The 25,691-nt window shown below is 41.5% G+C and overlaps 1 protein-coding gene across 3 annotated transcripts in view; it reads right to left on the bottom strand.

The window, feature by feature from the left end:
* The window catches only part of LOC121305172 (rab11 family-interacting protein 5-like), a 49,995-nt gene that overhangs the window by 3,934 nt on the left and 20,370 nt on the right, over positions 1-25,691 (bottom strand). For 2 of the 3 annotated variants that reach the window (XM_041237094.1, XM_041238449.1), the window contains exons 2-4: positions 16,745-17,238; positions 15,194-15,842; positions 353-509 (exon numbers count right to left, since the gene is read on the bottom strand). In XM_041237094.1, the coding sequence (XP_041093028.1) occupies positions 353-509; positions 15,194-15,842; positions 16,745-17,238 (1,300 nt within the window). Of the gene's footprint in view, positions 1-352; positions 510-9,321; positions 9,591-15,193; positions 15,843-16,744; positions 17,239-25,691 lie in introns of those variants that run through there. The other variant, XM_041237755.1, reaches the window with a different exon arrangement.

The raw sequence follows: 25,691 nt of genomic DNA, 5'->3' as shown, positions 1-25,691 counted from the left end.
AATGCAGTGACCGGCACACTAATGCTTTATGAAAACACCCTAGTTGAGTAGGTCTCAGTCTGTGTCAATCACACTGGTTGTAATCCGATTGATGTATTTTTAGAAGGTGTATAATATTTTATGAAATCTTACTAATGTTCCCCAGACCACATTCAATACAAAATTGCTCTCAGCTGCATGTATTACAGATGTGCACCATAGTTAATTTAGTTTTTTATAAATTGTCATGCATGGACAGACATTTTGGAAAGCACCATCAACATCAAGGGGGGGATGGGTGGGGTTAGTCGTTCACAAAAACAGAAGCATCTGTAGCAGTTTGGGGTGCCCCTACACCCCTGGTGTACTGTACCTTAATACCCCCTGCATGATGCTGCCCCTGCAGCGTGCTGTGTACTGGCCGCACAGTGGATTTCAGCTTCTCAAGCACACTGATGGGAACAGAGCTGCCACCGTGCCTCTTGTCATCCAGGGGGGCAGAGGAGCCGAGGGGCTTCACCGGGTGAGGGCTGCAAAGACGACAAGCGGTCATCAAGGTTGAGGACAGTTCCGGAGAGAGAGAGAGAGAGGAGAGAGAGAGAGAGAGAGAGAGAGAGAGAGAGAGAGAGAGAGAGAGAGAGTTCACAAATCTACCAAGTGGCTTTCTGATTATCCAACCAATTTTTTGTAAGGATCCTCCAGCTCTCTGCAATTCTCACCTGCACCAGGACTTCCCGCTGCAAAGCAACAGCAGCAAAAAAGAGCCAACAGCTAACCAAAATTGTGTTCGGCAAACAAGCAATGGAATCAGAAATTGGAAAAACATTGTCACCTAAATCACCAGCTCTCTTCAACAGAAGGTAAATTCATCTGCAGTATGTCATTCTGAAAACTAGCATCCCTACAAGGGTGAATAAAGTGAACAGTGACACGCTGATTCAGCGAAAGAGAATCAGTGAATAGAGGATACGACTGAGGAGAAGCAAAAGTCCTCCAAACAGTGATAATAAATAAAAAAATAAATCATATTAGGAAGAAAGTTTAAAAAAAAAAAAAAAAAGGCATAAAACCTACACTAACCAAAATCATCCCATGAGTGGGGTCAGCACCTTGAAACCATGCAACGATGACTTGCGCCCAGAAATGCCAACTACATAGAGCAATTTAAAATCAATCATACAGCTTACTCCCAAGGTAAACACCTCATTCAATCTGCAGTCCTTGTTACAAATGTCCATGCAGTTCTATCAAATTCTGGAAAAGTTCCTCTATTCCAGGGGGAGGCAACCTTTCTTCTTCCAGACCATTCCACTGCAGTTCTTATTTATTGAAACAACCTTCAGCAGGAGCAATTAAACAGAAACAAACTACTGCAATGGAAGGTACCAGAAGAGCCACTTGTCTATCCCTGCTTTAGCCCAGCAGATCAGTACCAAACCTTGACCTAGATCGAGATAACCTCAACCTGTCCTAAAGAATGTTCATGACACATTTAATCTCTTAGATAAGCAGATCTTAAAATACAGCTAAAATGTACCTGTGACAGGTAGACCCAACCATAAGATGTTAATCAACGCAACACACTCCCAATTTCATTATAATGTTTTTGCAGAGGTTAGCTGCATATAGTAACAGAAGTTAATGTGAAACAGAAAGAGCCTATATTTGTGACTTGACACTTGACTGTCATACTGTGAATGATTGATTTCAGCTCCATATTATATGGGATTATTTCAGCCAGGTTTAAGATCACAAAACTAAATGTCAAAAATATTTATGAAACACCACTTCTGGAAATAGTCTTAACGCTTTCATATTTACCCAAATCCTGTGTGTCCGACTGCCCCCAATCCCGTTTCAGCCCACCATCAGTGGTAACATCCTGTACACTCTCCAATCATTTTTAATTCAAATTGCTTCCCACCCACCTCATCTTTGTATTCCAGTTTTTTTTTTTCCTGTACACCGAGCGAAGTTGGCGAGTAATAAGTTGCATTAGAAATGGATAGATTAATTTGCTACATGAGGTAACTGTTGCAGGGACAAGCACTGGCATTTACTTGATCCGAGGCCCAATGCAGCATTTGTCAGGAGGTTTTGTAAAACAAAGCACTCAATCTACAAAACCGAGATGAGATTTATCTACAAAGCCTTCCGAATGTGGGGAAAAAAACCCAAAAAACCAAAAACAAACGTAAGCAAGAAACAGGAACTGTGTGCAAAATGACAGCATTCCTGCTGAACTGGTAGCGAAGCTCTAAGCCCAGGAATCTCATTAAGTTAGTATTCTATTAATACTATTAAATAAACACTTTACTTTCTACATGTACTTATACATACACAAAACAGTTTTAAAATGCTGTTGTGAAAAAAAATGTGGCAAGTGGTCTGTGTGAAAAATCCAAAACACAGATGGTCCCGAACATTGTCCAGCCAATGGCAGTGCCTCTTGACTAATGTCATTGACAGGCTTCTCGTATTACCAGGTTTCTATCAGTACATCTGTTTGTACAAACATTTGTGCTGCTGTGTGCTTTTGTTTACTTAAGTATACATACCAGTCCCCTGGACCCCCCCCCCCCCCCCCCCCCCCCCCCCCCCCCCGAGGCGAGCTGGCTTTCAGCAGCTTGGCAAGGTGTTGACTCGAACACCTCTGGAGGGGAAGACCCTGTGCTTTGGGCCTTGCATCCCGTCAGGAAACTCGCTTGGAAAAAAATCATCATGGCAGGACATTATGGTCTGGTAATTGGGCAGGGCCACACAAATCTCAATCCAGCCAGGCAAAACATTTGTGCTCTGTAACAAAGCCTTCTGGGAAATTGTGTGGTACCTTCAGGGCCTCCCTGAAGGGAGGTCTGCTGAGAAATCAGAGACCACAAATCCCCTGAGAAATCAAGGAGTAGCACATGCAAACTGGCGGGTAGAGCAGAGGGCTGGGAAACAGCCTGATGAACAGAGCCACAACAGATAGAGGCTGAGGACAAGTGGTTCTCTACATACAATATATGAAAGTGTGACAGGAAATGAACTCCTGGGGAGCATCAATGTTGATATAGCTACACAATAGACCTTTAAATGTAGAGGGGGATCAAATAGGTTCTATAAAAATTGCAGTATAACTGCCACGGACAGGTCGTGGGCTCAAAGACAAGCACCACGTCTGAAAATCGCTCCACTTGTACCCATACTTGGAAAGCTGCTCTGGCATTCTGTAAGGTGTCAACGACCCTATAGATAACCCCCGATGGCTCAAATGTTGCCGTTCAGGGGCCAGACCTAGAGCCACAGGCTGGATGGTTTGGGATGCCACCAAAATACTTTTATAAATTACCCAGCAGTGCGATGAACATGGCAGCCGAGTAAGCCCGCTAAAGGACAACCCGAGAGACAACACTGCTTAGGTAGCGTCCTTAAGGAGAACTAACCTGGGCGCCTGCACCAAAGCAGCGAATGCTGCATCCACTGGAGGGAACTTAGCCAAGCCAAGTTTTCTTGCATCATGGATGCTATACAAGGTCCCCACAGACCAGGAAACAGCCATGGCTGTAATCAGATGACCCCAGGATAAGTGTCAGGACATGTGTCTTCAGGGACATGGGACATGTGTCTTCAGCTGCCTCATAAATCAGAGGCAGAAGTTCTGCCAACAGAGAAAGGCGAGCCAATGGCACTGCGCTATCTGAGTCCAGGTAACTCTGGATCGCCCATCTCCTCACGCAACAGTCAAGCCAGTACTGTGCCCTGCTGAGAAACAGCTGCCCACAGCTTATTCAGCTGTTCAAAGTCTGCTGATCGATGACACTGGTGACTTTCTCCTCCTCTTCCTAGAAGCAGGAGGGGAGGGAGAAGCAGGGGATGATAAGGAAGACCATTCACCTCTCCAGCTCTCCCTTGGCACAGCGCCCTCAGAGAGGGATGCAGCCACCCCCTCAAAAGTACTGTAGCCAAATAAAAACAGGTACCCCCGGTACAGTGATACACTCTGTGGTGGTACACTCTATATGGTACGATTTGGGTACCCTGGTACAGTGGTACACTCAGTGGTGGTACACTCTATATGGTACGATTCGGGTACCCCGGTACAGTACCCTTCTTTGCAGTTCAGTATGGGTACAGTGTTGGAAACTGAGCAGGTCTGTGACCCACAGTTACTGCAGAAGCAATAAATTAGGGATGGCCACCTATATAGCGCTTCTGGCAAACCAACACAGCCCTGACAGGGAAAAACCTGCTGGCAGAGCCCCCAACAGACATCATAATACTGCAAGCAGAACCAATGTGGCAATGAGACACCGTGGATGAAGCTGCAAACAGCTTCGCCCCGAAGCTCACGTCTCGGTCAAAAGCAGGACTGCTGTGTCAGGCAGCTGTGCTCGCATTTGTGGAAAAAAAAAAAACGAGACATTCACACAAAACTCGATTACCGTTAATTTTATATAACTTTCATAACAAAACTAAAATTGCATTTTTAAAACTTCAAAATAAAGCCAGCAGCCTGAGAGAAAAACAAGGAGCAGATTAAGGTTGTTCCATCCCGAGGAAGGGGTGACAGCCACAAGGCCACAGTGGGACAAACTAAAACCACGGCACATAGTAATTACTATAAGCATGTAACTATAAAATTGCATTCATATAATTACACAAGTGAATAAGCAGAGACAAGTAACTTGATACCTCTGTTCATAGTCTCTCCCACTCAGGCTGGATGAAAGGAAAAGTGATGCCTGTGTCTGCAGTCCAAATATGCCCGAGGCAGGCATGACTGCATCACAGGCCCTTACGTGCAGCTTTGATATCTTATTCAGGTTAGCAGGGTCTTTAGGATGAACACCCATCAGGTAATGGTTACATTTCGTACTTGGATAAGGAACTGAGAACTTACCACAAGCTACTTCAAAAGCAAAGATTTCTTGGTTTCACAAGTTCAGAAGCACAGAACACCAGCATGCAATACTCATCAAGTTTGCTTGGGGTTTGGGATAGATTCGTTATTGCAAGACTTGAGTCTTGTGTCAGTTTCATTTGTCATTGTTTATAGTAGGATCCCACAGTATGCAATGCTAGACATCTGTATTTGGGCTTGGTGCTGGTCTAATAGCTTACTGTATTCTAAGAATAAGAAATTTACTTGCCTCACATCACCTACTGAAGTTTCATACTAAAAGTACCCAATACTCACATAAAATCCACGTTGGTGGCTGTTGGAAAGGTGCACCGATAGACGTCTTCTGAAATGCTCTTCGCCAAAGACCGAGGTGGCTGGACAGACACGGGTTGTCTTTTTTTTTTTTAGGCAACATGTGTTTTTAATAAGGCACAAGAGAGTCACAATGGACACCAGTCTTTGTTTAACCAGAAGTTTGTCTCAGGTTTTATTTAACAATTTGTCACAAGATGCTCAAGTGCCATCATAAATGGTTCAACATTTCTTACTTTAGTAAATGTGTTTGATTGTTTTTTCTTCCATCTCAGTTTAACTGCCAAATTTATTTCCAGGTAATTTTACTCTGATTAAACCCAATTCAGTTTTGTGAAATCAGCTGCATGATTTTAAATTATACTTCCATAACCGATCCAGAAAACAAGGTTTAATCTTTGAATTGGTATTTAATACCAATAATGAAAAAAACATTTTATACATTTTTCAACTCAGTCTCTCAATGTCTCCAGGCAACTTCTAGGTCAAAACAATAGTCAGTTCTACTGTTTCAGTATTACTGCACATTCTACCATTGATTTATAGTTATGGATGAACTACCCTTGAATGAAACTTCTCCATGAATGAACTCCCATTCCAAACTTCCACTTAATTTAATACTATAAAATACTCACACTTGCTACGGTACCTTAAATTTTCTTCAAGCTCATACTAGACTTTTGTCAAGTGCAGAAGAAACTAGCCACCCAAACTAAAACAGAACAGGTTTAACTGCATGCTTACGGTAGTGTTTCACAATGCATGTCAAACCGGAGGGGAACTTACTTTCCGCATCTGACACAGCCGTTTGGAATGATACTGGACTTGCTTTCGGGACAAGCCCCCCTTCTTAATATTTTCTATTTTGTCTCACCTGCTTCTGTGACCCAGTGGGGAGCTCTCAGCTGGCCGTGTCTCCTCGGGCAAAACCGTGAGCGCTGAAGCAATCTGCGGTGGAGGGCAGGGGGAGGAGGAGGCCGCGGCGGCTGCCTGGGCGATCACTGCTGCTGGCCCCACAGTCGAAGAGGACAGGATGGGGGAGGGGAAGCGAGTTAACCTGAAGTTAGTCTCAGCCAAAATGGAGGGGGTGGAAGCGGCCAGGGGGTTTTCATGCAGGAAGGGCCTGAACAAGTGATCCCCCGGGAGGCTGCTTGAGCGCACGCACTGTGGCGCCACCCTCACGTGAAGGTCTTTGAAGCTTCCTCCCTGAGCGGAGGATATCGAAGGGGAGTAATGCTCAGAGGAATGGCCTTGAGAAGGGGGGGTCTGCACAAAGGGGTTGCCACTTCCAAAGACTGGGCGGGACATGAACTGTTTAAAGGGATTTTCAAAGGGAGAGTCGATACTGTGTCCTTTCTGCAGGTCCTTGCGCCCAGGCCTCCAAAACTCCTCATCCTTTAGGTCTGTTACCATATCCTGAGATATGCTAGATGCAAGCCAACTAGCAGCCAGAGACTGGTTGGGAAGTGTTGCTTCCTGTGCTTTGATTGGTGACTCAGAAAGCATGGCTCCAAGTCCACTGAAGTGGATGAGAGGTGCTTCAATGCCATGCTTTGGCTTCACTGGGTTTTCTGATGTTATGTCTGTATGAATTTTTGTATTTTGTGTACTGCTTTTAAATTTCTCCGAGGACTGCTCAGTCTTGTCCTTTTCAGAGGAATCAAGCTTGTCATGGGAGCTCTTTCCCGAATTGACTTTTGCCTGTCCCGCAAAGTCTGATTTTGTCTCTGTGTTGGAGCTGCCTATCTCTAATTTATTAATTAAAGGTTGTTTGGATTCACCTGGAGACATTGGTTTCATGTTGCCGCCTGTGCCTGGAGTTGGGTCTAATCCTTCCAAAGAAAATGTAGACTTGCACGTCTTGTATTGTTCTAATTCTGTTCCCTCGTTTGAGCTTAGCATTCCATCCCCAAGAGACTCCAGTTTCATATTTGGAATAATTCCTGGTTTCAACCGAGATCCATCTGCAGCCAGTATTTCACTGGACAGAACTTCATCAGCTCTGCTGCAAGAGTCTAAAAGAACTGCAAACAAAACATTTTCTTCCTCCTCCTTAATCGTATCTTCTACCTTCACCATCCCAGAACAGTTTTCTTTTTCACGCCTGGGGACATCCTCCTTTATCACATGGCATTGCACTTCCTGCGAGCTTGGGTTCAGTTCCGGAACATTTGGAAAAAGCTCAAAGACAACCCTTGGAGGTTTTGGTGGTGGTACAACTGCAATCAGAGTCAAGTCACTTGCATTTGTAGTTTGCTGCTCACCATTACTTCCGTCACCTGGTACATCACCTGATTTTTTGGCATTATACAAGCCCTTTACCTCATTTGAAGCTGCTGTTTCTTCCAGTTTTTCAACTTCAGCCTCAGGTTCCAGATGCAGAGCAGTATTGTCTAAGAGCAGGTTTATGCCATCATGCTTTGAACTGTCACTCTTTGTGATGGACCCATGAGCCATGAGTCCAGATGCTTCAGCTGAACCCTTCTCCACAACAGCTGAAGGCACATCGGGAGATGGATTCGGTTTCATAGAAAGTGCCCTGTTATGTATGCTAACTGCTAGTCTGCCATCAAGATAGTCAGAAGTGACTTCCTGGATCACAGCAAGCACTTGTTTGGCACTCTCCTGCCTGTCGGCCTCCTGACTTGCAACTCTGACTTCCTGAGTCAAGGCAAGTGAATTTCTAGCATTGTTTTCCAGATCTCCTTCAGCAACGGCTTTCTCCATCACGGCCGACAGTCCTCTGATTCTGCCATCTATCTGAATTCCTCGTGTACAGGTTTCAGGAAGGAAGCCATTTGAATTAGCATTAGTCTGCAGGGCATTAGTACAAACTTCCAGGGACAAATTTATTTGCTTGGCTGCGCTAGTTTCTGGTGTATTTGAACAATCAGAGAGTGAACGGACTGGCTTAGTTACTGTGGAATTACTAAAAACTTCAGAAAATATGCCAAACTGTTTGTTAGCATGATATGTATTGGTGAAAACATCTGGTCCAATTGGGATACTAGCATTAGATTCCGAACCACTACTAAAAACTTCTGGAAGCGACCCATCTGACTTGCTAGTATGACTACATATGTCACTTCCTAACATCCCAGCACTGTAGTCCTGATTGAAAGAAGTAGTGGCACGAACAGCCCTGTCTGTCTCACTTCCTGTACTTTCAAATACTTTTTGGTTCAAGCCAATCGAATTCTTTTCATTAATGTCGACGTCACTTCCCGAGATGCTAGTACTACCTTCTGGTTCTGATAAGCTCCTCGTGCCACTATCTGCTTTCCTTCCTGATTCCTCAGTGATTTTAACTTCATGGGTAAAGACAGATGAGTCTTTAGAATCGACTGAAACCCCTGGAAGTGATCCAGAGGTTGTGCTCTGCTTCACAAGCTTGTCTAGATCTTCATTTCCTTCTTCCTGGGTCAAGGCAGAGGAGTCCTTAGAATGACCTGGGTAACTTCTAGATGATTTGGAGGCAACACTGTGTTTAAGTGAAGGTGGCTGCTTCACAAGGTCGTCTACATCTTCATTTGCTTCCTGCATAGCTTTAGACCTGAATGCTATTGAGCAAGTACTCACATATCTTGGGCTATTTTTATCTGGCAGATAAGACTGAACACTTTCTGCCACTAGATCTTTATATACAATTTCTACAGTATCCACCACAGCATCATTGCTTTTAAATGTATCATTCGTGCTAGACCCACCCTTGTTTTTCAGTTCTTCATTTAAACTAACATTCGATTCTGTTAAAGAAACACTGCCCTTTTCCGGTGCTTCCAACACAGAGTTCTGCAACAGAGTCAGTAAACTCTTGTCTCCATCAGCTTCTTTCTGAAGTAGCACGGCTACAGCATCCGTTTGGGAAAACAAGCTTGCTTTTTTCTCAGCTGCAATCACCTGTGCCTTACCTAACCAGCTTTCTCCATTATTGTCCTTAACTGACATGCACAGAGGAACGGGTGGGGCACTGGAGTTGCTAGCTTGTGCAAAAGGCTGTTCCACTACACCATCTCCTTTCAAGGTTTCAACAAGTTCCTGTGTCTTTAAAGAATCTTCTTGAGGGCCTACTGTCACCAGAGGCAAAGGAACCCTTGTCCCAGCCAAGTGGAGCAATCCCCCTGTTGACTTGGGTGTACCCTTACCTTTTTGCTCTGGCTTGAGCCTGCTAACAGCAAAGGCGTCAAATGATTCATCCATGTCCCCCGTGGAGGGGACCGAAAAAGAGTAGGGTGTCCTGGCAGGTCTTGGCATCCGAATGCCGGCCCTCGGAACTGTTGTTGGAACCTGTCCTTTGATGACAGCGTTGCCCCAGGGCTTCTCCTCTGCATCGGCAAGTTTTGAGACTGACACATCAAGAGGGGAATGGGGACCTTCAGCCCAAGTAGCAGCATGGGAAGGCTCAAGGGCAAAACTGGAGAGACAGTGAGTGGGTGGGGGAGATTTTAGCAACTGGTCAGCTAACAGTTCCTCAAAGAAAGGATTACTCTGAATATTGGTGAAGAAGGGGTTGTTGGGGGATCGGTACGGTGGGGTGATGGGTGCAGGAGTGAAGGGGTTTGTGTGAGGCACGCTGCACAGTGAAACAGGACCAACAGCAGAAGAGAAGTGGATAGGGAAAGAAGGTGAGAGGTGAGAGGGAGTGTCTGAGCTGGTTTCTACCATAGGAGACACTTCCAGGCTGTGGAGGGAAGGCACAAACAGTCCTCTTGGTTAGTGCTGTGCCACGGGGGAGCCCAACAGGTTAGAAATACCAGGTAACCTTCTCCAGCAAAATGCAAGGACCACCAATATTGTCCATCTTGCGGCCAACGCAATTTTATTATTTGCTCAGATTACCAGGGTTTTTCACTAGCCAAAAATATAACTGACAAGTGCCTTGGCATTTATTTTCAAACTTGGCAAAACTATTTTTGGCTACTGTGTAATGGATTTCCCCCAAAACATTGATTTCACTAAATTAAATGCATGTGTTTGGGTGAAACATGGACAAAAATAATAAAATAAAATCCTTAAATTTGCTGTAGAAGGTCCCCCCCCCCCCCAACAAACAAAATTAAAACCTAAAAAAATGTAAAAGTTTGTTTCCGGGCAATGCAATTAGTTATGCGGCAGCTGTCCAGAGCAAGCGAAACAGATGGCTATGGTGCTTTGTGATTGCACATCTGCATATTGGCCTACAAATAATTTGCAAGCAGAATAATTCCCGCAAACAAACTTTCAAAGTGCCTGTTGCCCATTGATTCATGTGTAGGTGCCGGCAATCCCAGTGTGTATTCCACTGAGCAGAACTGACAACCAAAATGAGAGCCTAGTATTATAGCAGTAAGTTTACAAAAAGCAGTGTGTAGGGCTTTGGATACCCTCATACAACACTGTACAACCAATCGAAACCTCTATCAGAACAGACAAACCAGGGAGAACAAGCGGAGCCACAATCCAGCAAATTGAGCTAAACACTTAACACAAAATATTAGCAAGCAAAAGTGTGCTTTAGGTTTTACTAAAGGATCATACAACCCTTTTAACAATATACTATAATCCAGACATTAAAACCACTTAGACTCAAAATATTAGCCCTTAAATCAGACCTCTGTGGACAGTCATAAATAGGCCTAAAAAGCCTTTTGACTCAATTCAATGTTAGCCACGTGCAATAACGCCTGAATTACACTGTGATAGAATTTTAATGATCCAGACCAGTACAGAATTAGGAATTTAGGCAAGAAAATGAAGTACATCTTGGTTTAAAATGTTAGAAAAAAACATTTAAGTCAATTCTCATTAAAACAGATTTCCTGACACTTCAAATTTAGTTGTAGCCGGCAATTACTTTTTTTTTTCATTTTCTCCCACTATTGAATAGCCAATTATTTTTAGGCTCAGCCCAGTGCTACCACCCCCACACTGACTCGGGAACAGCGAAGATGAACACAAGCTGTCCTCCAAAGAGAGTGCCGTCAGCCGCCCGCTTCTTTACACACTGCAGACTCACCGTGCAGCCACCTCCGAGCTACAGCATCAGAGGACAACGCAGCTCTGGACAGCTTACCGGCAAGAGCACAGGGGTCGCTGCCCCCCCCCGGTCAGCAGTGGAACAGCCTGGACTCGAACCAGCAATGTTTTACCTTGAGGAGCCCCAATAATATTACTTCTAAACCGAATTCACTGAAAACAAAATTTCCTGTTTGTGCAAATTTTGGAAAAACCGGGATTCAATAAAAACAGGCCTATGAACAGCAAACTGTGGATGCAAGTCATCAACGTTTCCAATTTGCTCAATACCCCGATGTTCAGGTCTGCTTGCTTCTGTGGTTTAAAAATGCCTGCGATTAACTTGGGACATGCAGGAGTTAATGTGCAGTTCATTTGCAATGTATATATTTTTAAAATGTATAACATTTTTCATTGTATGGTTATTGAACTTTGATTTCAGTGTTGCTGTAACTTCAATAAAAAAAAATAAAGCTGACATTATGCACTTGGTTTAGAATCCAGATAATTACTGGAGACACATTTTTTGCTGGTCCCTTAATTTGTATTAATGAGAGTTGACTTAAATGAGTTGGACTTCATTTACCATACCAAACCAAAATGATGCTGTATCTCCACATGCCAAGCACAGGTCACCAAATTTTCAGGTGAAGTGCGGGAAGGCTGTAAAATAACTTTTTGTAGATTCCTCAAAATAGCTGGTTCTCTGAACTTCCCCTTTTTTACAGAACTTCTAGGAGAACAAATATTCTAAAAGTGCTAGTCTTAAACAATCACTTCTCTACCCTAGCAATGGGACAACGATTCACAAGGAATTACCAATACACTCTGCTTCAAATCAAGAGGACCATTTAGAAACCTTTTTGTTAACAGGTTGTCAGTTGTAGCCAGTTCCCAAAAGGCAATTATACATTCATTTTATTGTGCATTTACACAGCAAAACCACTTCACTGTGTAAAAACAATAAGTCTCTGGTTGATTGTTTGGAAAAAGAGAGTCGTACGTCAACCACACCATCATATTCTTAACACACCGATCAACCTTAGTCATAACTAGGTGTCTTTAAAAGGGCTCTACCAAATCAACTGGCAGCCCCATAAAGTCAAACCATGTGCTGCAGATTGAACCGCCCTTATTTCACCGAAAAACCCCAACCTTCAGTTCCCAGCTCTCAGACAGAATGCATCAAAGTCAAAAGACAGTGGTATCACAGCTGTGAATGAGTTTTATTTTTTATTTATTTAAATGTATTTTATTAAAACCAGGAACCTCCATTAAAACAAAGACTAACAATGAACAGTTAGAAAATATGGAGCTGCATATCTCAATACAAATATTGCTCCAGATTTTAGATATTGAAAACAATTGTGTAATCCATGGTTTTGTCTCTGACTATATTCGACCAAAGAATGGCTGAGAACGTCAAGCTCCTGTTAGCACGAATACAACGAAGGTGTCGTCCCGTCCCGCCCCCAATGCAAACTGTCTGAGAATATTGAGACGGCATGTATTCAGGGGTCCGTTCTACATATGTAAATAAACATGTACCAATAAAAAAAAACTCATTTACAGTTATGTCCGGAAGTAAGGTTTCCAACCCTGAATACAGAACCCAGTGCATGCAAAAATCACCATTGTGGTTTAAAAACAAAAAATGTATACCACACGCTGAGCTCAACACTGTACATACCTAAAATAGGAACAAAAAAAAATGCATTGACAAAAGACTGCCACCAAAATACTTCATACACACCAAAAGGTATTGTAGACTGAGCAGCTCTCGTTCAAAATGCCAATCTGAACTCCTGTCTGAAATCCAGATACAAGACCCAACAGTGTGAGTCAATGAAGAGCAGAGGTACACACACTGGATCCAAAGCAGAATTCCATTATGTTACTTTTTAGCAGGACTCAGAAGGGCTGCAATATCTTGTTTAAACCCAGATCCCTAGAGCAGTGGTGCACAAAGTGTGGGGTGCAACTCCGACTAAAGGGGCAGTTCTGTCTTTTTTTTTTTTAAAAGCATAGAATATTTAATAAATAAGGTGACAGCTAATTAGTCCAAGTTCTTACCTTTCAAAATGAGATGTTGATGATCATTCTGAGTTGAAGCGGAGAAATTGTGTTTGAAGTGGAGTGTGTGTCAGTGAAACTGCAGTGAACAAAGCCGAAATGGCGGCTTCCATGTAAGGGGCACCAAGTATTAAAAAAAAGTAAAAGCACCAATATTTTAACGGGTGCCCCCCCCCCAGATTTAATGTAAATCGGGGATTTTTTCTTAGATTTAACCAAAAGTCCAGATTTAGCTAAATAACAAACACATTAAGTTTTGAAATAATGGGTACATTTTTTTGGCATTGTATGCAGCGGATATGGAGAGATTGGCTCTCCGAGTGTAAGAGCAACTCTGCAGCAAAACGCTTCAATGGGCAGGGCTCATTTGCATGTTAGCGTCAGATTTCACTGTGAAAATCCTGATTTAATTCTTTTCAGATTTAACTTCTGAACAATAATGTTCTTCAGATTTATCTGTTAGGTAAATGTTGAAAATCACCAAGTGGAAAAAATTCACCGATTTGTCAGCAAGAATTTATGCCAAGTAAAAGGGGCACCATATAAGAAGTTTGCGCACCACTGCCCTAGAGGACGGTGCCCAGCTAGCTCCCAGTCCTGGAAGCCCTGTATGTGTACTCTAGGGGTTATGCCAAACATGCACAGTTGTATAGCGTTTAACTCTGGTTATAAAACCTACAGTACTTCAAGAACTCCTAAGCAGTCTTTAGGGAGTATAAGTCAATCGTAGACTTAATTGTAAATACTGTTTGTCTGTTTTAGCAGGTCAAAGGAACCAATCCAGATCATTCTGATGTGTGGTCACCTGATTATCCTAACCTGCATATCATTTTGTTTACGACGCTTCACTGAGACATCCTGTAGTTTTTGTAACCACAAATGTACTGCACTGCTACAGCCTGTACTTTCAGTGCAGTCCCTAATCAACTTAGTGTGATTTCAGTGCAGTTTCTGGGTCACTTGGCAGCAGGATGCTGGGCAGAACACAGGTGCTGTTAAATATTAGTAACACAGTTAGAAAAATAATAATAAAGCCTATGTTGTGTAGCCTCACCCTCCAGATCCCACAAATCCCCTTCATCTTTATTCAGATGATGAACATAAACCCAACCAGCCCAGGAGGTATATTTGCATGGAAATAAGGCCCTCATTGTATAGCAGTCCAATCCATTCTTGATTTTACTTGGTTTAATAAGACACTAATCCATGTATAAAAACCTGGAATGGGTGAAACTGCAATGCAATAGGAGTCTTATTTCCATCCCTTGGATACTGTCATGCTTTGTGTGATTTTGACCAAAGAGAACACTGCTGTAACTCCAAGCATGCAGCCACAATGACCAAACAATACGAGTCACCCCTGGCCACAAAGTTTGACTGGTTTTATACAACCCATATGATTGTTCTTCACAATGGGATTATATTGCTGCTAATGTATTGTCTAAGGTTAAATATTCTAGAAAAAACAACAAATAGATGAATGTTATTGATTCACTTCAGGGGAACACCCCCCCCACCCCTCCACGCACAGATTTACTAAATTAATGCTTATCACATTTAAATTGATCTTAAGTTATCTTAAGACGACATCAGTCCTTATTACATTAACCACCATTGCAGTTATTCATAACCACGTTTTGAAAACCGTACTTGTTTGTGGGACATTGTGAATTACATAATGATTGCAGCTCATGCTACATGGTAATATGAAAATGACCAACTTTCTAAGGGGTTAACACTATCAAGGGATGACATTGATATTTATTTTCCTCCAGTGCAAAAGTTTCTCTTGAAAACTACCAGTAAACTCCAATTGTACGTTCTATGCAACACAAATAGTTCTTACTAGGTTTTGTTTATATCAAACAGCCCTAGCCCCACATTTGCATTATTTGTCCCTTTCGTATAGATTTTATCAGTAGACCTGTTTCCCTGCAAGCCTTCACTGACCTGGGTTTGTTTTGGGCCTCCTTGGAGCCAAACCAGCCCCTGTGCTTCTCCTCGGGGTGCTGGCCAGTGGGGCTCATGTCTCCACTCTTGACTGCATCACTGCCCTTCGACTCATTCTTCCCCCCAAACAAGTGCAGTTTGTGCTTCTTGTGTTCTTCGTTCTTCACCTCCTCTGCACGCTTCACAGCGGCTGGTTGCACATTGGCAGTGGAAACAATCTGGGTGGCTCTCTCTACCGGCTTGCCTTTATGCCCGGGTGTGGCTTGGGTGGAATCATCCTGGTTTCCAAGCAGCGCCACCAGCTTCCCTCCCTCCTTGCTGCCAGTTTTGTCCAGGGACCACCGCCGGGTGTCTAGATTCGCTTTAGGGGTCTCCTCGCTCTTCTTGGCGAGGTTCTGAAGGGAGCGGGAGAGGGTGGAGGATTTCTGAAGCACTCCCAGGGTAACCTTTGGCAGCGTCGAAGGGGCGGGCGTATCCACTGCGTAGACGTGGCTGCCATTGATGCACAGGGAGGACTGGGAGAGCGGGTTGTCCTTGGCCTTCAGTTTCTCCACCTCTCTGTGCTGGGGCATAGCGATGACCTGGCTTGCCTCATCACTGAATGCCCTCTTGTGGGTCAGCAGCTTTGGGGAAGGTTGGCTGGTGTGAACTAATAAAGAAAGAGAGGGGTACAAACTTTCAAACTGTAGGTTAGATCAACTGAGCTCTTTTCCTCTATGCTTTTGATTGTTTTATGTAAAACTGACATTTAAATAAATAGTTTTGCTTTTGTAAAAAATAAAAAAAACACACACACACACACAGAGGGCTATCATTAAATACATAAAGAAAAAAACTGCCAAGATACATTTTTAATGGAAGAATATGAATTGTGTCTTTCTATTTTTATACTAGTAAAATTATATGCAACTTTCTGAAAGTTTCCCTTCAAAAGAAAGAGCCTCACCCTGAAAAGACACATTAGTTTATCAACAAGCAAGCAATGTAAAAGCAATAGTGATAGTTTTGTGACCAAATCCAACTTGGTTGTCTTAAGGCAGCAAAGACAACACACATATAAAAAGTAGAGTGTTCACAAAGTTCCTATGCATTACCTCAACAACCATCACAACTATGTTCAACACAACTGAAGTAAGTCCTGAAACCAAAATGTCTTGAGGGTGCCACTCGACCCATTAATACTAGTCTAGTACTATTCCAGAAATTTGTCAAGTCAGTTCTTAAAATGGATCCTATTCCACACCCCCACAGCTATAAAAAAAAAAAGGTTTGCCACCCTCATTTCTAATAATTTCGCCTGTTCAGTACAGGCAAAATATAATCCTCATGTAAAATCACACGGAATGTAGTTAAATTTGTTTTACTATTACAGTATTATTGTAATGTTATACAGCCCAGAGGTCATATCTTACATCTGGGAGCTTGGAAACCACTTAAATACTGTGCAGTGGTGTGTGTGTGTATGATGGATTGGTCCATTCTTTACAGTATTAAAATCCAGCTCAGGTCACAGGTGAACACCATTGGGTGTGTTTCTATCAAGTCTCTCACCGGGGCTGTCCGTCAGGTTGCTGCTGACGCTAGGGGAGTTGGAGAGGTCAGACACAACCACGCTGATCCCTGCAGTGGGGCTTAGACTGCCCCCCGGTGAGGATGACACGCTGCTCCCCGAGGCCAGAGAAGTGTTGGAGCGGCTGTCCGACGACTTGCGCAGCTTCGGCTTCTTGAAGAAGCCCCTCACTTTGCTCCTCTTCCCTTCCTCGTGCTCCTCGTTTTCCTGTTCCCCACCCCCCTCACTGGCACTGCGGACCCCCCTCTCGCTCAGCGCTCCAATCCTGCTGGGCACGATGGCAGAGGCAGACTCCCCCTCGCCTCTCTTCCCCTTCATCTTGTCCTTGAGTTTGCTGAATGTGGAGCGGGGCTTGTCCTTCATGGACAGATCAAACATGCTCGCCGTCAGGTTGTTTCGGGTGAACTGCACGGTCACCTGGATCTCACCTCGCTCTTTCTCTTTCTTTCCAGACTTGGAGTGCAGCGTGTACCACCTGAGGGGAGAAAAGTGTACTTGATTAAAACTACCTTTCTTGACTACAGTACAGCTAGACAAGGGCGTTTTAACAGCAAGAGAAGCTTCTGGTCGCTTCTGAAATAAATCTGCATTCCAACAGAAGAAAACTGGGAACTAGTGGCATTCATAGTGCCAATAGTAAAATAAATAATAAAAAAAAGACTTATGATCTAGGTCAGCACTCCTCTAAAGCAAGGCTCAAAGTTAACATATATATTTGGGTAGCAAAATGCTACCAAAACTTGCTGTTTTTTTATGAAGTGCACAATTACCACTTAACACATACATTAGTACTGTATCTTTCATAAAGCAGGAAACCATTGCTAATAGACATTCCCTATGTGGCTGAGGTTTGTACCGCCCCATGTAAATACGTGAGAGGCACACGCTGCATATTGTATTGGACAGAGGAGTACACATGCCTACAGCACCAGAACAACATGGATACAACTTCAAAGTATGAAGTTTTTTATAGACCAAAAGTTAAATAACTGGTAAACTAAGATTTTATATATATATATATATATATATATATATATATATATATATATATATATATATATATATATATATATATCCTAACAGACAATGACTTAACAGGATATTTTTTTTATTCAGTGTCGAAAATGCTAATTTACTGTCATGGAGAATGGCGGCTCCAGTTTGTTATAACATTAACCCTGGTTTCACCCACGCTAAAAATGAACACATAGGTAGATTATTACTTTAGCAAAATTCTGACAAAAAAAAAAAAAAAAGAGAATAGCTATAACAGTACCATGAGACCAATTCTCTCATATTAATTACAAATGGTACGTTGAAATTTCGTTCTGTTCGATATTTTATTTTCAAACACTGAAACTCAGAATCAATTATTGTAAGGTGACATTGGTTTTATGTTGGGTAATATTTAACAAATGTAAAAAACTGAAATATCTTGCTTGCATAAGTATTCAACCCCTGTGCTGTGGAAGCTCCTAGTTTGCACCGATGAAAGAAATTGCCTTAACGAGGACACAATTACCTTACCATTGGCCTCCACCTGTGAACCATTAAAGTTGCTGTCACATTTTCTGGATAAAAACCCCACTGTTGAAGGATCATTGGTAAGGCTGTGAATCTGAAGGAAAATGTAGACCAAAGAGCATTCTACAGAAGTTATAGATAAAGTAATACAAATGCATAGATTAGGGAAAGGGTACAAAATAATATCCAAGTGTTTCGATATCCCAGTGAGCACAGTTGGATCAATAATCAGGAAGTGGAAGCTGCATCACACCACCCAGGCACTGCCAAGAAAAGGCCGTCCCTCAAAACTCAGAGTTCAGTGGCTGGGAGTGGAGTAATGGTGCACCAGTCAACCATATCAAGAGCTCTGCATAACACTGGCCTGTATGGGAGGGTGGCAAGAAAGAAGCCATTACTCAAAAAGTACCATCTGAAAGCACATCTGGAGTTTGCCAGAAAGCATGAGAGTGACCCAGCTGTGATATGGGAAAAGGGGTTTTGTGGTCAGATGAGACCAAGATAGAGCTTTTTGGCCAAAACTCAAAAGCGCTGTGTGTGGCACAAACCTAACACTGCCCATGCCTCAAGATACACCATCCCTACAGTGAAGTATGGTGGTGGCAGCATCATGCTGTGGGGGTGCTTCTCATCAGCAGGGACTGGGCATCTTGTTACAATTGAAGTAAGAATGGATGGAGCAAAATACAGGAAGATACTGCAACAGAATCTGCTTCTCGCTAAAAAACTGAAGCTTGGGAGGAAAGGACAATGATCCCAAGCACAAGGCCAAAGCAACATTGGAGTGGCTCAAGAACAAAAAGGTGAATGTCCTACAGTGGCCCAGTCAAAGTCCTGATCTCAATCCCACCAAGAATCCATGGCACTATTTGAAAATTGCGGTCCACAAGCATCGTCCAACCAACCTGAACAACCTGGAGCAAATCTGCCAAGAAGAATGGGCCAAAATCACTCCGACACTGTGTGCAAAGCAGGTACATACTTACCCCAAAAGACTTAAAGCTGTTAATTGCAGTGAAAGGTGGCTCTACCAAATATTAATGTGTGGGGGTTGAATACTTATGCAAACAAGATATTTCAGTTTATTTTTCTTAACAATATTTCCCCAACATAAAACCAATCTCACCTTACAATAACTGATCGAGTTTGTGTTTTAAAATAAAATATCGAACAGAACAAAAATTCAATGTACCATTTGTAATTCAGTAATATGAGAGAATTGGTCAGGGGTCAGAATACTTTTGCAAGGCACTGTATATTGTTGGTTACAATTAGGCTTGCTACTATTTGATTTAGATTTTTTTGCCAAATCAACGATTAATAAAATCGTAATTTTAGAAACCATTTACCAGGTTTTTTCAATCTATTTCTCAATTCAAGCAGAGAATGGGTGAAATCGACCTTTGTCTTAAAAAAAACCACCCCACAGACATGCCATTGAAAACCTCCTTTATCATATTCAACATGCAACAAAACCATGGTTACCAACATTCTAATTGAAATAACGTTTGGTCACAGGAGAGCAATGCATTTAAAACCTGGTCTCAAACTATTAAACGCAGCATATAGAAAAGTATTAAACAGACCGTTATAGCAAATTTAGGAGTAAAATTAATATGAACAGAACACACTACATAGCTGAACAGAACTAACTTGCACTTATTCGGAGTCTGAGCTCCCCCTCTCCTGCTTCAGCACAGGCGGTAGGTAACAGACGGGCCCGCTTCGTCCTGCCGCTCAGCCTTCAGCCGTCGATCAGGGTATTGTGCACAATATTCATTAAGTGGTTTTCTCTTGCATCCCATTTTCAAAGCAAACTAGTAACTATCACTGTATACCCAAAGTAAAAGCTGTAGCTGGCAAATAAAAGCATTCTAGCAGTGCTTTAGGTCAATGAGATCTGTCAGAACAGGGTGAAAGTACAGTACTAACGCACCACTGAGAAGACTGACAGCGACCCCTAGCCATTCACAGCGGAAAGGAGACAGGACAGACAGCAAGTATAAAAACTATAGAGACTAGAGAGGATTCCTAAATGATTATTTTTGGTAAGAAAATAAAATAGCTAGTGGTTTTACCATCGTTTACATAACATTTATTTCAAACTCATATTTTCTGGGAATTCAACGTTTAACAAGCTTTACCGATTCTACATCCCTGAATGACATTAAAAACCATTCCAACTGCACAGATTTGAATGATCCTTACTCTCTAGTCTGTGGCTGTGTGAGTCATGGACAGGTTCTGCTGCATACCAATTATTTAATCAGATTGTAAATAAATCAGCTACAGTCCAGCTAAAACACTCCTTAGAAAGGCATGTCACCATCCGCTAAGAATATAAACATTGCATTACATACCAATGGCCCACTTTCACCACATGTAAAATTTGATCTCTTAAAAATGCACAACTTTGAGAAGGCAAGTGGCCCTCAATATAAAGCTAGTAACAACTGAGCTAATCAGTTTTCAGTACAGTGAATGAATAGAGAAGTGCATGGATACATCACTTGCAGTACACAAGGTCTCATCATATAAAGCCCAGCAAGTTTATAAAAACATCTTCTGGTCTAATCTTCTCTGAAGTGAAGCACATCAAGCCCAGGACTTTCCACAATGCTCTTTAAATGATTGTGAAAATGTATCTTTTGCACAGTAACTGTTGGTCAGTTATTGTACATAAGTTACAAATATTCTTCAGAATAGGTCACAGTAAGGTGTTCCCAAGAAGCGAGAGACTAACCCAGCAGTGCTACTTTCCTTTTCGTTTCTTTTCAGAAGGACCTCCAGACAATTAACATTGAGAATGTAATCCAAGACTAGACTCAAAGAGCAAGCTGCCCAGCGTTGACATGTTGTACATCTCTCTCAAGGGAGCACGTGTTTGAATCAAAACATTGGAGGTATTTAAAGGTGTGAAAGCATGACAACTACTTGTTATTGTTAATATTCAAATCCATGATTTATTTTTACATGACATAATGGTGTTCTGTATATTGACACATCAACTTTACTTAACTTTAAAATCTGTATTATTCCAATTAACATTTTATAGAAATTTATATTATCATGCAATGCTGGATCAGCCTTGATTTGGACTCCCCAGTGCATCAGCATGCATAACTTTTGAATGAACTTGATTTAAATGTTATATATTTATTGGAGTTAATTAGTTAATTATTTTCTGTTGAGTCCCGCTGGCATAACTGTGTTCAGTATTTATCCATTTACTTTCTTTTATTCTTTATGTCGCGTGGTTTAATTTTAGCTGTTCCAAAACACACTTCGTCTGCATACAACATACACTCATAAGGGTGTCTCAAGCAAATACAAAAAAGAAAGAAAACAGGCTGTGCTCCTACAGCCCTCAAAACCAAAACTAAAAGCTTATTACTGAGCTGAGAATACCTCATTTCCAGCTACATATGGCTGCTCCTTTATTACTGCATTCTCTTGGGTACAGTGAGAAATATCTTTGCGCAAAGTATTTGCGCTATGTCAAAGGTCAAACATTGAAACTTGAGTCGCTATCAAAACAATCTTTGAAAAAGATGTATCAATGTTCTGTAAATGTGTTGGCTACAAAAAAACTAAGCAAATGGTTTAAAAAAAAAAAAAAACTAAGAGTGACAAATTTCTTTACATTTATAATACTACACAAATTATGAAGTTTTAAAAACCAGATACCTTCAAATTGTAACATCATACATACCACTGACTCGCCAGGCCAATGTGCTCCTCCCCGATTTCATGCTTTTTTGATTTTTGCAATGTGCTGCAGAGATGCAAGGTACAATGATTTCAGGGCTTTTTTTCTTAACAATTGTCTTGGAGAATTTAGTTTTCTTTTTTTTCTAGTAAAAAAGCCACAGCTTGTGTTTGTGCATTCCAGGTAATTTAAATGCCTTTTTCACCAGGTTTGCTTTTCTTTTCAGGTGGAGACCTTGGATTGTACTTGGATCGCTGGTACTCCCCTCGTTTTAAAAACGTATCAGTTTTAACAAATTGTTTGCGAGAATTACAAACAAAACCTTGGTACACAGTAGGATCCTAATTAGGAATGCATTTTGCCAGTACATACATGGGGAAATTGGAAGAACAATTATTTAGAAAATCTGAATACATTAGATTTGCCTTTAGAATACACTAGATTTGTAGATGATATTTTTGGGGTTTGGACACAGAAGAATCTCTTTTCCAGTTTCATAAAAAGGCAAATGAAATCCACAGTAATATTGAGGTGGACCGTCGATGGACAAGAGAGTATTTTTAGATATATTAAAACCTGAAGGTGGTTCAATTGAGACCGACCTTTTCTATAAACATACCGACATGCACCAGTGATATGCAAAGTGACTGTAAAACAAATAAATGTATTAAGCAAATTTTAAAACGAGGATACAAAGAAAGCATTTTACAGAGAGAGTTAAGTGGATAAAGATATCTACTAGATTATAAAAATAGAGATGAAAAGGTCAAGAGTCGCATTTGTAATGACGTACTCTAAACTTTTGCCCAATATTTCTAAGAGTTTGGAAACATTTGCGGATTCTACATACTTTTTTCAATTTTTCTAAATTATTTAAGGCACCAGTTGTAGCATTCAAAAGAGAAGCTAATTTAGGCGATTTCAGTTCAAAGTAAACATGAGAATAATTGACAGAATAGGATCTACAAATACACACTTTACATGTACATGTACTAGTGCAAGTAATTACATGGACAAAAATAAACATGTAATTAAACACAAGAACACATATCCACTAAAAACTAATACCTACTATTAAAATAGCAATGTTTATGGAATAGCCTGTGAAATGTGATTAAATAAAATATGCTGGAGAGACTGGAACTTCATAAAATAATTCATAGCCACCTTTCATTAGAAATAACATTTAAAAAAAATGAATGAACCAATAGTACAGCACTTCAGTCAAGGACATGACAAATGATGTGAAGGTTGTAGTATTAGAATAGATAAAATTAGATCATGCGACAAAGAATAAAAGTAAATGGATAAACCTTTATTCTTACTTTATATTGCTGCATGCTTTTGGTTGGTACTGTATATATATCCTCTCATTCATATATACATACACACTTTTCACACTACATCACTGGGCATGGGTCCCAGAAAATGATCTGGCTACTCAGGTGGGCCATGAATTGGGAAAGTTTGGGAACCCCTGATTTAGTCTTATCTAGTGCTTTTTGACAAGCTTCAAAAGTTTCTTTGAGGGACACTGGTACAAGGATTTTATATCCATGGAAAATAAAATTGCATTCCCTGGAAGGTTGCACTTTAGTGATTCAAGTCTTTAAAAAAAAAAAAAAGTATATATTACACAAGAAAATGTAAGTCCCTTGTTAATGTACAGAATTACCAAACAAGTTAATAAGTGGTTAATTTAATGCAGATCTGGAAAGTTTGCTTAATGCTACTCTAGATTGATTTAGTCAGCATTGATGGCAGACACCCAAACCTCTCTATTGCCAACAGAAACTCTGCAACCCCACACACAAGATCTCATATGCATCTGGGATTGGAGAGTAGAAATTCAAGTTGCCTTACCCACTACTGTATGCACACAATGGTAACCTTCCCCTCTGGCTAAGGTGTTTACACTAAGGTGTAAAATAGAAATAACTAACCCCTGGTGGTACAGTACATGCCTTCAAGATCCTACAATGGGGGAAAAACAAAAAGTGGAACCAAACTGTACAGTCAGGTAGCATTCAGGCCAAATGTAATCCTCATGAAATTACGTGGAATGCATTGTTATTACAGTATTATTGTAATGCTATATAGCCCAGTGGTCACATTTTGTCTGGGAGCTTGGAAACCACTTAAATGCTGTGCAATCGTGTGTGTGTGTGTGTGTGTGTGTGGATGATGGATGGGCCCACACTATTGTACAGTATTACAATCCAGCTTGGGTCACAAGAGAAATGAGTTCAGTGGTCTCAATATAACCCCCAGTGGTGGTGTACACATCGTAACACCATGCAATGTTGCATAATTTGCCTTCCCTTCTTAAAGTCCTGGCAGGCAGAGGAAAGGGAAGCCATTCTGTCCATCAATGCTTTTCCTGTTCCTAGGATCTGGCTGATTTTCTAATTTTAGTTGAGTCAGGTCTTAAAGGATCCCCATGACTAGATAATCACCCATCCCCTCTTCCTCTGTAAATAAGTGTCCCATAAAGTGTCTCCATTTAATTTCCAATTGTCTGATCTGGTAAAGTATTCGAAAGGATCCACTTACCCCATACAGTATTAATCAATGTGAATTATACTGGACAGCAAAGGGTTAAAGTCATCAATCAATCCCCAACCACATCACACAAATGGGGTCATGTAAAACTTCCAGATGTCTGGGAAAATGTGGGCTGGATTCTGCAGTACTGTACCCGCAGCAAAGACTAACAGCACTGGATGAGAACGCACCACAGCTAAATTCCCTGACCGACAGACCCCCCCCATCCCAAGCAATCAGGACCCTACTATTCTAACAGCCAAATCAGGTACAAGTTATACACACCAGAAACTCTTGCCTCTGATGTCTATCGTGTGTCGGAGACAACCACTAGCTTCAGCCAGCACGCTTTTATCCATGACAAGAACCACATGCCTCAACTACCATTTCTGTATTCTGGTGGAAGCAGCAGTTTAAGTCACAAAGTGTTTTCTGGGACACGAGCAATAAATTGAAATATGAAATTATTTCACTGAAGATTACGAGAGATTGTTGGTCTCTGGCGTGGGTAGTGCGGGGAGGCGCAGATCATCTAGGGGCAGCCCCAGCTAAGTTTAGTGTTTTATACTTAACATCTGTGTGCAAACAGCATGAGAAAGGGCCAGAGCTGAAAGGCAGACCCTGCAGACTGTTCAAGTTCATGAGGACAAAACAGCTCAATAACCCTAACAATACTCACTAAAAAGTAGCATCACTTTCAGAGCTATTGATTTTCCATTCTGGCAAACAGCAAATTCAGTCCCCCCTGCCCCCCAGTTTATTGATAAATTGGAATTTGAACATAAATGTATAATGTTGATAGTAGAGGTGAGCACAGGTACCATAAAAACCTGGTAAAACCTGGTTTTTAAATTACCCAACGCTACCCGGGTCTTTACTGTCCACGTTTTGATTTATTAATATTTGAGAGCTGAAAGAACTGTAGAAAATGACAATACAGATGTAATATGTAATATCTGGCCAGTGTAATAAAGACAATGTTAAATCAAGCTTTTGCATGAAGCCTTTTAACTGACAGGATATCAAGGTTTACAGAAAACAGAGTGACAAGTACACCTCAATAATAATAACTGTGGTGACTATTCTGAGGAACTAAATCGGAAGCAAATCATAACAGGGCTCTACAATGCGACTAATCTGATCGCATATGC

The sequence above is a fragment of the Polyodon spathula genome, chromosome 1, assembly GCF_017654505.1.
Source record: "Polyodon spathula isolate WHYD16114869_AA chromosome 1, ASM1765450v1, whole genome shotgun sequence".
NCBI lineage: Eukaryota > Metazoa > Chordata > Actinopteri > Acipenseriformes > Polyodontidae > Polyodon > Polyodon spathula.
This window is presented reverse-complemented; position numbering and strand designations above follow the sequence as displayed.